The sequence below is a fragment of the Marmota flaviventris genome, chromosome 1, assembly GCF_047511675.1.
Source record: "Marmota flaviventris isolate mMarFla1 chromosome 1, mMarFla1.hap1, whole genome shotgun sequence".
NCBI classification, from domain to species: domain Eukaryota; kingdom Metazoa; phylum Chordata; class Mammalia; order Rodentia; family Sciuridae; genus Marmota; species Marmota flaviventris.
In genome coordinates this window covers 49142835-49156599 of record NC_092498.1, presented here as the reverse complement: position 1 = coordinate 49156599, position 13765 = coordinate 49142835, and the positions used below count along the sequence as shown (strand labels likewise).

The 13765-nt window shown below is 38.9% G+C and overlaps 1 protein-coding gene across 3 annotated transcripts in view; it reads left to right on the top strand.

The window, feature by feature from the left end:
• The first annotated feature begins 3352 nt into the window (after positions 1-3352).
• Aass (aminoadipate-semialdehyde synthase) overlaps positions 3353-13765 on the top strand; it is a 61555-nt gene continuing 51142 nt past the window's right edge. For 2 of the 3 annotated variants that reach the window (XM_071612814.1, XM_027926447.2), the window contains exons 1-2: positions 3353-3434; positions 12224-12448. In XM_071612814.1, the coding sequence (XP_071468915.1) occupies positions 12239-12448 (210 nt within the window). In that variant the 5' untranslated portion in view covers positions 3353-3434; positions 12224-12238. The remainder of the gene's footprint in view (positions 3435-12223; positions 12449-13765) is intronic. The other variant, XM_071612813.1, reaches the window with a different exon arrangement.

Here is a 13765-nt window from a genome sequence, read left to right as displayed (position 1 = left end):
TTCTGTCCCTTTCAAATTCAATTACATCTGTTTCTGAGGATCTATACAGACTGCAAGTATCATAAGAGTCAGTTTAATGTCTTGGATACTCTCTCTACCTTAAGCTTTCTGTTGTGAACTTGCCTTAGTTGTGATTATTTTCCTAAGCTGCTACTTCTTACACTGAAAAAAAAAATAAATTTGTTTTTCCTTCCCATCTTAACAGAGAGATAAACTATTGTAAGGAGTTGATTTCATTTAGTTTATCCAGACTTGGACTAGAAGGACAAAGTTCTGACTCTTCTTATCTCTTCGACCTGGCAGTTTAGCTATTCCCAACTTAATCTCCAAAGGTTTACATAAGTTTACACATCTTCTCTTCTATCAGGACAGACTGGGGGAGGAACACTGGTTTTCTTCCTTGATTTGAGACATTAGACCCATCATGTGTTACTGAGATTATAACAAAAATTGGCTTATATTACTACAGCATGTAATTTTTATGTAACCCATTAAGTATAGTGACATATAGCTGAAAATTTATATGTCCTTGTAGACTTATAAAAGCAGTTACTAAGCAAATGTTGATGAGAAGAAAGTTTGTTGAGTGAATTGCCCTGCACAGGGAACTCTCAACTGAAGCCATGAGTCCTGGAGACAATAAAAACTGACTCTGGAAATTCAAATGAAGTTGGAAATTTCTTTCATTATTTTCCAGGCAGAGAAGGTGAACTAGAAATTAATATTCAATGCTTCTTTCATCTGAGGGTATTGGGTAGTGAAGTGGTGGTGGTGGTAGAATAATCTCTCAGGATATCAGTATCTCCACCCACAACCTTGGTACAGGAGTTCTAATTTAGATTTAACAGAGGGTAGTTCTGCTCTTGCCTCACCTAAATGGAGTTTCAAATTCCTTGAAGGGTGAAAAAGTAGGCTTCATTCCCAACAGAACTTGGGAATTAGAACAACAATAGTAGTTGTCTTTTAAAACTACTCTTACCTAAACTACTTATTTTTGAAAAAAAAAAAAATCACTTGAATTTGCACCTGTAGTCCAGAGAAAGTTCTTTTTATAAAAAGTGGAATAATTTTCTATTGTGGGTGGACAAGAGATGATGTTATAAAAATTGCTGTTCATATAAGTAAAAAGTTTTGAGAAATAAATAGAAATATCTGGGAAATATCAAATTCCTGTCTATTTTCTCCTTCTCCTGAATGCCCATGTCTTTTCTCTTTATGACAAAGCTGTTTAAGAACGAGACTGGTTGTGAGTGCAATGAAAGGTGAGGGGAGGATGAGACAGGAAAAAATAGTAAACCTGCTATGGTTTGGATATGAAGTGCTCCTCCAGAGTCATGTGACAAAGACTTATTCCACAGTGCAGCAATGTTCAGAGATGGGGCTTTTGGGAAGTGATTGGATCATGAGGGCTCCAACCTCATTAATCCATTGATAGCTGAATGGACTACTTGGAGGTGTTGGAAACTGTGGGTTGGGGAGCAAGGATGAAGAAAGTTGTTCATTGGGGGCATGCCCTGGAATAGTGTATCTTGTCCTTGGACACTTCCTCCTCTCACTCTGCTTCCTAGTTGCCACAAGCTGAGCAGCTTTCCTTCCTGTGCCCTGCTTTAAGTGAGGCCCAAAGCAAAGGAACCAGTCAGCCATGAACTGACTCCCCCAAAACTGTGAACCAAAATAAATCTTTCTTTCTCTCAATTGTTTTTCTCAGGTATGTATTACAGTGACGAAAAGTTGACTAAACAAATGCCTCAACATTAGCTTTCATATACTGAGATCATGCATCATTTAATCTTGACAACCCTGTGACGTTCTGCACTGTACTGATAAAGGAAAATTAGGTTTAAAGAGGCTAAGTGACTTACTAGTGAGTTACAAAGGAGGGGATTAAGTCTAGGTTCCATTTACTCCATGCTTAAGTACCTTCAAGACCTCTCAGAGAGAAGAAAAGCAAGGAACAATAAAAGAAGAGGGAAAGCAAAGTGGTTAAAGAGAAAGAAAATCAGTTTGAATGGCCTAGAATCCACCTTCCAATTCCAGGAACATTGAGTCAGCCCCCATTTGGGTAGCAGGCGTTTCATATTGAAGGAGTTTGAGGAGTTGATAATACAAGCTGAGTTGGGATATATTCAAGGTCTGTTTTTTTTTTTCCTCTCCTCCATTGTTTCTTTTTATTGCAAAAAAATTTCTGAGACCATCACCTGCTATAGCAAATATCACTGAGGAAAATACTCAAAATCTCCTATTTTAAAGAATGGTATTTCTAATGCACATATTTTTTAAAGAAAATTTCTGAGATACAAAGTAACCAAAAAGGGACTTGACAATAACTTTATTAGGTGCAATGATTCACAGGCAGTGGAAGGTCAACAGGAGGCATTTGAGGGTGGGCATGTAATGCCACCCTACCTGGTAACTCTGTGTGCTTAGGACCTGCCTGAATTCTCCCTGTACCCATAAAAGTGGGAAGACTTCAGGAGATGGATTAGGAATTGATTTTGGATGTGTGAAACTAAAGACACAGAGGAACATTCCAACTTCATGTCTTTGGAAGAGAAGCGAATGGAAGATAGCAGTGGCGTTCCAAGAATGTTCTAGGATAGATGTAGCTAAACTCATCTGTTGCAGGCATAGAAAAGAGTAAGTAGTGGAGAAAGTTGTAAAAACAGGAGGGATGATGGCTATTTTCTCCTTGGGGAACAACGACTGGACTTCAGGTGGTTCTTCCCTAGTGCTGGGACTAGTCTTGGGAAATACATTAATAATAATAATAATAATAATAATAATAATAATAATAATAATAATAATAATAATTTTTTAAAAAACCTGCCAGGATTTTCAAGAGCACTGAACTTTTCCATACACAAATTTCTATTGATTGAGTGGGGGTTCACCACATTGAATTTCTGCTATTTGGATTCCAAAATTGTTCTAAGAACTGTCATCTGGCTTTATAGACTTGTTGCAGGCCGGAAAAATCCTTGAAGAGTGTATATCGGAAGGCATACTCGCGGGCCACTTTTTTCCAGGAGCTGTGCACATCTATTTCGCGGGTAATGCCAGACTATTTTCGTCTTTCTCTGTGCCCGCTTGCCTCCTTTCACCTGCAGTTACAAACCTGGTCAGTGACCGCCCAGGGATGATGAGATCCCCGCAGCTACGCACGCAGGTCAGAGATGGACTTTTGGGGAGGAGTAGGGGCAGGGCATGACCTAGTACCTGGCAGCGTCGCCGATTGGTGGAGGAGGAGGTTGTTCCCTCAGGGCGGCCTCTGATTGGCTGCAGGAAGAAGAGGCGTGACGTCTTCCAAAGTTAAGCAAACACCTCCTCCTTCCCAGCCCCCCAGCCCAATTTCTGCTGGGAACTCGCTGCCGATTCTGTCCCGACTTGGGAGCTCAGGACTGCAGGGGACCGGTTGGCGTCCCAGAGCGGACGGGGTGAGGAGGGGACCAGGGGAAGGATAAGCTGATGGGTGGGTGCGTGTGTGGGGAGAGGGAGGTCAGTCGGCCAGATGCGTTTTGAGATCGCCGGAGCGATTCCAGCTGTTCGTCAGAGTCTCCCGGGAGCTGGACCTCCTGGTCCCAGAGCCCAGGGGCGACCGGGAGGGCTCAGCGGTGGCCGGGGGAAGCCAGGGAGAGAGGGTAGCGAGCATTTGAGGACTCCCTGCCAAGTCTTGTCTTGGACCATTTCCCTGCTTCGGAGGGAAGTCCGTACCCGCGGCTCCGGGATTTCTGAATAGGAAGGGGGAAGAAGGGAGATTCGCAATTTTTTTTTCCTTTCCTTTTTTTTTTTTTTTTTTGGCGAGTGGTGATGGTGCTATATTGCTGGGAAATAAAGAATTGGTTGATGTTGAAGTTGCGAAACGAACACCTTGTTAATTCTTCCACTGAACGCTTCTTTGGGGATGATCGCGGAGTCCTCACCACTGCAGTCTGTTTACCCACTGGGGTGGTAAACTTCTCACGCCCTAGGACTAGGGCTGGTCTTTCTCTCCAAGATCGAGATCCCGCTGTGCTTCAGCGCCTTTTCCGTACACTCGGAAAGATAACGGGGGTGAGACAGCGAGGTACTCTGGATGTTAGGTCTCCTGAGCGCTTGAGACACTGTGCAGGCCAGTGAGTGATCACTTGCCCAGGGAGGGGGATCCAGAAGGACCTTGATTGGGTTTGATGGTTCTGACTACTTCTCAAAAACAAAGATGTGCTTTTCAGGCATTGATATCGGGGGCGGGGAGCGGGGTAGGGAATAGGGAGGGAGGGAAAGGAGGAGGGAGAGAAAGAAGAGGGGTGGGGAAGGAGAGAAGGAAAAAAAAAATAATTAGTTCAGTAACAGAACAAAGATTAACTTTATTTTCCCCTCTTTTTGTTAGGGTACTGGGGATTGAGCCCAGGGGCGCTCTACTACTGAGCTACATCCCCAGACCTTTTTATTTTTATTATTTTTTTTTACTTTGAGGGAGAATCTCACACTTAGGCTGGTCTCGAATTTAGGATTTCCCGGCCTTATACTTCAGAGTATCTGAGACTACCAGCATAAGCCCTTGACTCCAGTAAGGAGCAACATGTTTTGATATTGTGGGTCATTAGTTACTGGAATGTAAGGAAGATGTATCTGTGATGATGCCCCATGTAAGCTGTTGATTTGAGCAGTGACTTTTCAGTACTTTGTTAACAAAGAAAAAGAATATAAAACACAGGTGGCACTTAAATATGTCTTGGCTTGCCTATTTTGTTACCTACACTAACATCCTCCTTTTTACCATGAAGATGAGCCATCTTAAATGATTTCAGGACTAAATGAGTTTAGGGCTATATAATGTGCTTACCATTTTGCAAAGTGACTTAGGAGGACAAAGGTTGCAGGTGATTTATGGGGTTATTTCCCCACTCTTCTAGAAAGTCAAATTTCTTATCAATCTCATTTGTTATTCAGAACTTCACTTTAATTTGATCTATTTGCAATTGAATTATTTTTCTGGTGTCTTTTAAGTGTTAAAAGACCTTGGGTCAGGATTATCAAAGTAATTTTGAACTTTCATTTTCACTTAACAAAAAGATTTTATTTTTCCAAAATTTCTTTTATTAAATGTCTCATAGACACAACATCACAAACAGTAGTAAATTTCCTAGGTGAAGCCACCAAAAAATTCTTTGTGATTCATATCATCGTAGAAACACTATATATTTGGCATGGGAACTAACCAAGAGCATAGTTTACTGTATTCATTGAATCTAAAATGCCATCAATTGTAAGATGCATTCCTGTTTCAAAGATGCTATAATATGAAAATATGGGTCTTAAACATTTTATTAAATACAATATTACAAGGTAATTAATTTATCTTGAATATCCAAGCCTAAAGGGTGAAGTTGAAGAGTAGGCTTATCCGGCTCCAGTTTTTTTCTTTTCTTTTTTTTTTTTTTTTACCCCCTCTCCCAGAAAAACTTAAGGGAGTGAGTAAATTAATTACCACAGGTGACAGAATAGGAGAAGATAATATCTTCTGCTGGTGGTGAGGTTGTGCTCACATTTGAGCAATGAGCAGGTTTGGAGTCTTTTGGTTTTCTTAACTTTTTTTTTTTTTTGAGTGTTTATGGCATGTAAAATCATGCTCAGCACTTTATGCACATTAGCTCAATTAAACTTAACAGCAGCCTTGAGAGGAAGATGTTAATGTGACTTCCATTTGCAGATGAGGCTCAGACAGGTTGTTTTGGAATGAGTTCCCAGAACAAGTTTAGGTACTGCAGAACCAGGTCACTGGTATTCCTTTGCTATATACAGTTCCTGTTATAAGCTCTGGCTCCTGGCTGCTGTAGACAGTGCAGGTAGCTTAGGCAAATGTCTATTTTTCTTCCATAATGTTTTTAGTGTTTTGTTTTCCTATTTAGTGTATGTTCATAGACAGAAAACTTATTTATGTTCTAAAATTCTAATGTATTCATAATTCTAATGTTTGCAATCCACAGTGCTGGATTAATACTAAGCTTAATGGAATAAGAATGTTAAAGAGGAAAGGGATCTCAAGTATTGTGTTCTAGTCTAGATGAGGAGACTGAAGTCAAGAGGAGGCACAGAAGGCTAGTTACATGTTTGAACTCCTAGAACTGGACTTTCCCTCCCTACCATAGAACATTTCATAACATTAATTGGTCTCTGAAATTATGGCAAAGAATAGACTTTTTGTTGTTGTTGTTTTTGGTAGGAGAAGGAGGTTGTGGATCCCAATTTCATGTGTTTATTTTATTTTCTCTCTTGCCTAGGTCTTCATGATATTTATTTAAATTTCATTATTTGTTTTTTAATTATATAAGATCTTCTATTTTTTAAATACATAAGGTCATAGACCATATATTAATGGGATATTATGTGTTATTTCATTATATGAATACATTATACAATGTTTAAGTCAGTTTAATCATATTTACCTTCTTAAACATTTATCATTTCTTTATGATGAAAGCATTCAAACTCCTTTTTTTTCCTAGTTTTTGGAAATATATAGTGCATTATCTATTGTGCAATATATTTATTCATCCTTTCTAAAAATGTTTGATGTTTTCCTATATGCTAGTTACTGGGAATACAGAAGTGAATAAATATCAATTCCTACCCACTTTCAGTTTAGCAAAGAGATGGAGGAGCAAGCAGTAAGTAAGTAGTTTGGATTGATTCTAATTCAGAGCTAACTTTGTATTCCATCTCAGTGAAGCTAACTTTGTGGGTGAAAGTTCAAGAGAGTCATGGGTCTTTTGTCTTGGTCTGACACTGAGCAGCTGATGGCCTTGAGAAAAATATAGATTGTCTTCTTTTGGGTATGTTTGCACTCAAATATTTAAGGTTTAGTTGTATTTATTAGTTGATAATTCATCAGCAGGTTTTGGTTTGCATTATTTAAATAAATAAAATGACCCCATCCTGTTCCTGTAAGACCCTATGAAAATGGGCAGGGCCTGGATTGCTGCTGCTTTATGTCTTTACCAAGTACTTATCATCATTACTACACACCCTATAAGGACCTCCAGAATATGTTGTGTGTCATGGAAAGCTAAAAGCATGCCTTCTGTGATCAATGGGCAAAATATTCCATTTTGTTAACACTGTCAAGAAAATGTTCTGGGTTTTATTATATTTTATTTAAATATTAGATAATATGCATGCTAAAAATCAGTGACTACCTACTTTATATTATTATATGGATTGTTAAAAACAATAGGCTGGCCAGGGCCGGTAACCCCAGAGATTCAGGAGGCTGAGGCAGAAGTATCACAAATTTGAGGCCAACCTCAGAAACTTAGCAAATTGCTATCTCAAAAATAAATAAATACATACATACATAAATAAATAAATAAATAAATAAATAAAACGGGCTCAGGATATAGCTCAGTGATAAAATGCCCCTGGGTTCCATCTCCAGTACTGCAAAACAAAACAAAACAAACAAACAAAAAGCCCCAACCTGCTCACTATCTGAAAGGACCTTGTTAGCCATCTTTGTTCTGAAAGTGTTTTTTCTTGAGATATGCACTTTTATAAATGCACTTTACATACTGTGCTTTGATTTCTCCATATGATTTGGGATAATGATGCACTCAAGGACCAGGAAATAGGGAATGGTCACTGAAAGCAAATGATGGGCTATATATAGAGTACTAACCTCTATCTCTCCTATCTGTTGTCTGTCATGTATCTATATCAGTAATGATTATTTTCCTCCCTGTTTTTCTTGAAAAGAAAATACTAAGAACTAAGAACATTTAAGTGTGTCTTCCCATTCCCACGTGTGCAAAGTTAGGTTAAGCCCTGTATTAAATGAAACCCCTAAGCCTTTCCTCCTTGAGAATTGTAAAGACCACTACGATGGTGTAATATAGAAAGTTGTCCTGTTCCTGCTGGGAGAACCTGCCCTCTGATTGTCTTCCTGACTCAGCATGTGTCTCTGTGTAGTTTTCCGTAATATTCCTATGACTTTAGAGAGATCTCAAACTCTTGATCAGTTCTTGATAAGAAATGTACTAGATAAGAAACAGTGCTGTTCCCATTTTACAAAAACAGAGAAGAAATATTTTACATTTATTTTTATATTTGAAAATTTGACCTTTATGTGTAAGGGAAGACAGAGTTCGCAGGAAAAGGGATTTCCCCCTACTCCTGTATATGTGACACTATCTCCCTCTTACTTTTCTACATCCTCCTTACACATACTGTACATTGAAATCAGGACTTAGCACTATCAGTTAACCTCACTAGAGCCAGTGGGTGAGCCAGAATCTTTCTGACTTGCTTCCTTGAGAGCTCTGCGGAACTTATTTCCTGATATTCTTCTTCTTTTTTTTTAGAGAGAGAGAGATAGAGACAGAGATAATTTTTATTTTTTAGTTTTCGGCAGACACAACATCTTTGTATGTGGTGCTGAGGATCGAACCTGGGCTGCACGCATGCCAGGCAAGTGCGCGACCACTTGAGCCACATCCCCAGCCTCTTCTGATATTCTTGAAAAAGACCACAAAATCCAGGACAGGAAAAGCCAGAATAGCCCACAAGGGTATTTCCACAAAATGCTAGGCACCTGCTGTGCAACTCCAACATTCTCACTGTTACCTGTTACCCACTTCTTGATGACCATAGGTAACTGGAAAGTTCATTGCTGAGACCAAGTTTCAAGGTTCAAGAGATCATGAACAGTAATACCTGCTACAATCAAACCTTTTTTCTAAGCACCCAGAAATCTGGAATTTACCTTGGCAGAGACTCAGGGAAGAATTTCAATGCAACAGAGAAAAAAGATATCAAGAAAAGCACTGTGTGCTTGGGAGGAGAACTGATAATTTACTGTGACTGTGAAGTCCATACCATATGGATCTGATTTTTTCCCCCTTTTTGTAGCAAGAGCTGGCCAGAGTAACAGCATGTTAGATCTACATGGTAAGCTTCTGTAAGCTTCAGCAAAGAGAGTGTCCCAGGTGTTAAGCACTAACCTAGAAATCCTGCTTCTGTTGAAAAGCAACTGATCCAGAAGGGCTCCTTTTCAGTTTCTTCATCTATAAAATGGGGTTAATAATAGTATCTACCTAGTAAGATATTTGCAAGAGGGAAATGTGACAGTATTTAAAGTGCCTAGCATAATTAATGCAAACTATTGCTATATTTGTTTTAGAAGTGAAAGTCACAGAAATGATCATTTACAATTCCTTACAAAAAATGAAAGTGAAAGTACTTTCCTAAATGAATCCCAGAAGCTCAGTCCCTGCCACTTCTTTATTTAGTTCCCTTAGAAAGTGTCACTTTGCAAATACACATGCATTGTATGTATGTGTCTGTCTCTCTGTGTGGTCTGCTTCCTGCTGCCTCCAACCTGACCCCAGACAAGGGAGGAGGAGGGGCTGTCAAGAGAATGAGGTGTGGCTCTGGTTATAAATCAAGGTTGGGCTGTGTGTGTGTGTGTGTGTGTGTGTGTGTGTGTTGGGGGAGGGGTCAATTTAGGACCAAGAATTGCTACTCAGAATAGAAGATACAGTGTAGGTTCAGGAAATACAGCCCCTGCTGGGAAGGTGTGTGTGTGTGTGTGTGTGTGTGTGTGTGTGTGTGTGTGTGTTTAAAAGATTCACAGTCTTTGGAATTGGTTTTATTTGGGAACAAAGGCATTCAGGTTCCATGAGACATTGCAGGTTCTCCTTTAACTTGGGGGACACTATATATTATGGGCTTGGGTTTGATTATAATCATCTCTCCTAAGAACAAAACCATGTGAATAAACCAAAAATTAGATGTAGTCTGCAACAGTTTTTAGTTAAAATGTTAATCATCTATTTTGGTATCTCCATTTTAGTCCAGTTGAAGCCTGAACTAATCATTAACAATTTTTCTTTCTGTCAGCAGCTTTCTCTGATTTTGACCTTTTCTTTCTAAAGCCTTTTCAGCTGAATTCCTTACTGTTTTGTTCTATTCTCTGATTTTGTTGTGAAATATTCTATAAATTGACCATTATAGGGAGCAGGCAGTTGTTTGTCCCCAGGGAATGCACTTCTATGCTTAAGTGTTTGGTCAGAATTTCCTCATCTATATGGGTGCTTTTAGATATTGAAATCTGATGTATTGGAAAAATATTTCATAAAAGTTTTGCTATGTGCTGGCAATAATGGGTAGGACATTTCTAGAAGATGTAAAATTATGGGTATAGAATTTCTAGAGAATATGCCACTTACATAGAAAACAGTTTTAAACTTTAAATGATCCAGCAAATCACCATCTGCAATGACATTTGACTATAGAATATATGAAACACTTTGAGGACAGAGAGAATAAACACTACTAGATCTAAATATTTATGTGTAAAATCTTATATAAAATTTACTCTGTATAGGATGCAGATTTACTCTGTATAGGATGTTTTTAAATTTTTTATTTGTTCTTTTTAGTTATACATGACAGTAGAATGTATTTTGACACATCATCCATACATGGAGTATAACTTGTCATTCTTGTGGTTGTACACGATATGGAGTTACACTGGGTGTGTATTCATATATGAACACAGAAAAGTTATGTCCTATTAATTTCTGCTGTCTTTCCTATTCCCAATCTCCCTCTATTCCCTTCATTCCCTTTTGTCTAACCTAGTGAATTTCTATCGCCCCCCCCCCCCCGAGGTTATTATGAGTTAGCTTATCAAAGAGAACTTCATTAGGCCTTTGATTTTTTTATTGGCTTATTTCACTTAGCATGATAGTTTCCAGTTCCAACCAATTACCAGCAAATGCCATAATTTCATATGTCTTTATGGCTCAGTAATATTCCATTGTGTATATGTACCACATTTTCTTTATCCATTCATCTGTTGAAGGTTGATTCCATAGCTTAGCTATCGTGAATTGAGCTGCTATAAACATTGGTGTGGCTGTGTCACTATAGTACACTGATTTTAAGTCCTTTGGGTATATGCCAAGGAATAGGATTACTGGGTCAAATGGTGGTTCCATTTCAAGTTTTCTGAGGAAAATCATACTGCTTTCCAGAATGGTTGAACCAATTTACAGTCCCACCAGCAGTGGGAAAAACTTTCTGCCCACATCTAGAGTATTTTTGTTTTGTTTTGTTTTGAGAGAGAGAGAGAGAGAGAGAGAGAGAGAGAGAGAGAGAGAGAGAGAGAGAATATTTTTTAAAATATTTATTTTTCAGTTTTCGGTGGACACAACATCTTTATTTTATTTTTATGTGGTGCTGAGGATTGAACCCAGTGCCCCGCGCATGCCAAGCGAGCGCGATACTACTTGAGCCACATCCCCAGCCCACAAATATAGGATATTTTTTCAGTGAGTGGAATTATGCCATCTGGGAGACAGTTGGAAAGGTGAGGTGGGCTGGGCTTAAATTCAAAGGCTGGATAACATGGTATGGAGAGAAAAGCCAGGAGAGGGGATTATGTTGAGGGCAACAAGAGGGAACAGTGAGGGTGAAGCAGGAAGCCCAAGGTGGGGGTGGATGGGAGCAGGGTGACAGTCTAACCTGGTAGTGGAGGAACTGGTTTGGTTGGCTGGTTGCTTTCTTTGCATTTACAACCTGTTCAGGATGGTACTTTTGTAAAATTCAGTAACAAGGAATAACTAGGAAAATGATCATGTGATATTGCAGCTTATAAAATGCTTAATTTCTAGTTCTTCTTGCATCTCATTTCTGACCAGTAAAAACAGTCCTCTGACCGACACAAGTTAGCAGAATATACCAAGTACTTTTTTTGCATGTCCAGGAAATGGCCTGAGATGAAGCTGAAGGCACATTTGCATTAAGTTGTCAAGAACCTTATATCATTATCAGAATTTGAAGCTTTATGCCATCAAAATTTGGACCACTCTATAAGAGCTGCTTTCTGTCATCTTCCTGGCTTTACATGGTAGTACTCAATTTTTGTGTTGAGTACATGTTTGGTAAAACATATTTAGAAAGCTATGTTGACTTGGTTACTGATCAGTGCCACCTAAGTGGCTCTATACTTACTTTGGAATTAAGTACCTTGATGTTTGGGAATTTGGGTCTGTTTAGGTAAAGGTACACTTCACATGGAGGTTGCCCCTCCCTTCTTGTCTATCTTCTTGTCCCCATCTCTTCTTGTCACATTTTATCCTCATTTGGGTTGGCTGTGTTTTTCAGCAGATTTCTAAGGAGACCAGAACTGACCCATAAGCCCTCGTGTCCTTTGTTGTTCTGCTTTCTCATGTTGCCTTCACAGTCAGCAGGTTTCAAGATGCTTCGAATACACAGAAGCAACCTGACCCCACTAAGGGTCAGCCTCTCCAGAGCCCTTCACCACAAAGCTGTCATGGCCCTCAGACGGGAGGATGTCAACGCCTGGGAGAGAAGAGCCCCTCTGGCTCCCAAGCACATCAAAGGGATCACCAGTCTGGGCTACAAGGTCTTGATACAGCCTTCCAATCGAAGGGCCATTCATGATAAGGTGACTGTTTTCAATTTTTAAAATGTGTGCAAATGAGATGAACCTGTATATGAAAAATAAGAAGCATCCAAGGAAAAATAAAATGTGCTAGTGTCACTTTAATTCCTTTTCTTTTTGCTTAAAAATGTAATTTTTACTCTACTCCATACTTTCTCCAGCTAAAGGTTAAAGGGTCTGCTTTTAGGTGTTGATGGTTTTCATTCTTTCTGTCCTTCACGTGCAACTCCAGTTTGCAGTAGAGAGCCCAAGGTTGTTTAAGACACCATCCTCCAAGCCAGGGAATGCTTCTTTGAGGAGAGTTTTATCACAAGACTGTGTCCCCAGCCCAAGAGTGTATCCTGTCAGGCACTTTGAGAAGCCCTTTATGTTCAGAATTCTGCTGGACATAAACATTCCACAATAATATTATAATATGGGTTAGATTCTTATTCTCATTTTAGGAATATGCAAAAAAAAATATATATATATATGTATATATATTCCTTTCCTAAATCATTTGCAAGTACTGAATGATGCTTTAGCATGCACCTCTAAGGAGTAAATAATTTTGCTACATAACCAGTATATAATTTTCATAACTAAGAAATTAATAATTTCGTGAGAACACCTCATATAGTTGATGTTCAGATTCCCCATTTCAAATACCTTTTAGTTTAATTCAAGGATTAATTGAGGGTCATTGCATGTCATGGCTATGTCTCTTTAGTTCTTTTGATCTATAACAGCACCTTCATTTCTGTTTTCTGGAGGAGTCCAGGCTAGTTGACTTGTAGAATATTCTGCTTCTGGGTAGAACTAGTTTGGTTGTTTCTTATGATTATATTCAGGCTAACCACTTGTGTCATACATATAAGCAATGCATGTTTTACACATTGTAACATATTAAAGGTACAAAATATCAGATTATTTCCTAGGAATGCATGATCATGGGCAGGGAATTGTGACTCAGTGGAAAAGTACTTGCCCAGCATGCCTGAGGCTCTGCCTGGGATTGATATCCAGTACTGCAATAAATAAATAAACAAATTTATTTTTTAGAAAAGCACCCAGGGGTGCTTAACCACTGAGACACATCCTCAGCCCCTTTTTTTTGTTTTTATTTTGAGACCAGTCTTGCTAAGATGCTGAGGCTGATTTTGAACTTGCCATCCTCCCACTTCAGCTTCCAAGTCACTGTCACACACCCGGCTAAATTGTTCTTAAATATCAGTATGTGCTGAATTTTCTAATTGTTTTTTGTTATAACAGTTAAACATAATAGATCTATCTTTAGCTGGAGAGTTCAAGTATTAAAAGTTGCTGTCCTATTAGTTCTAA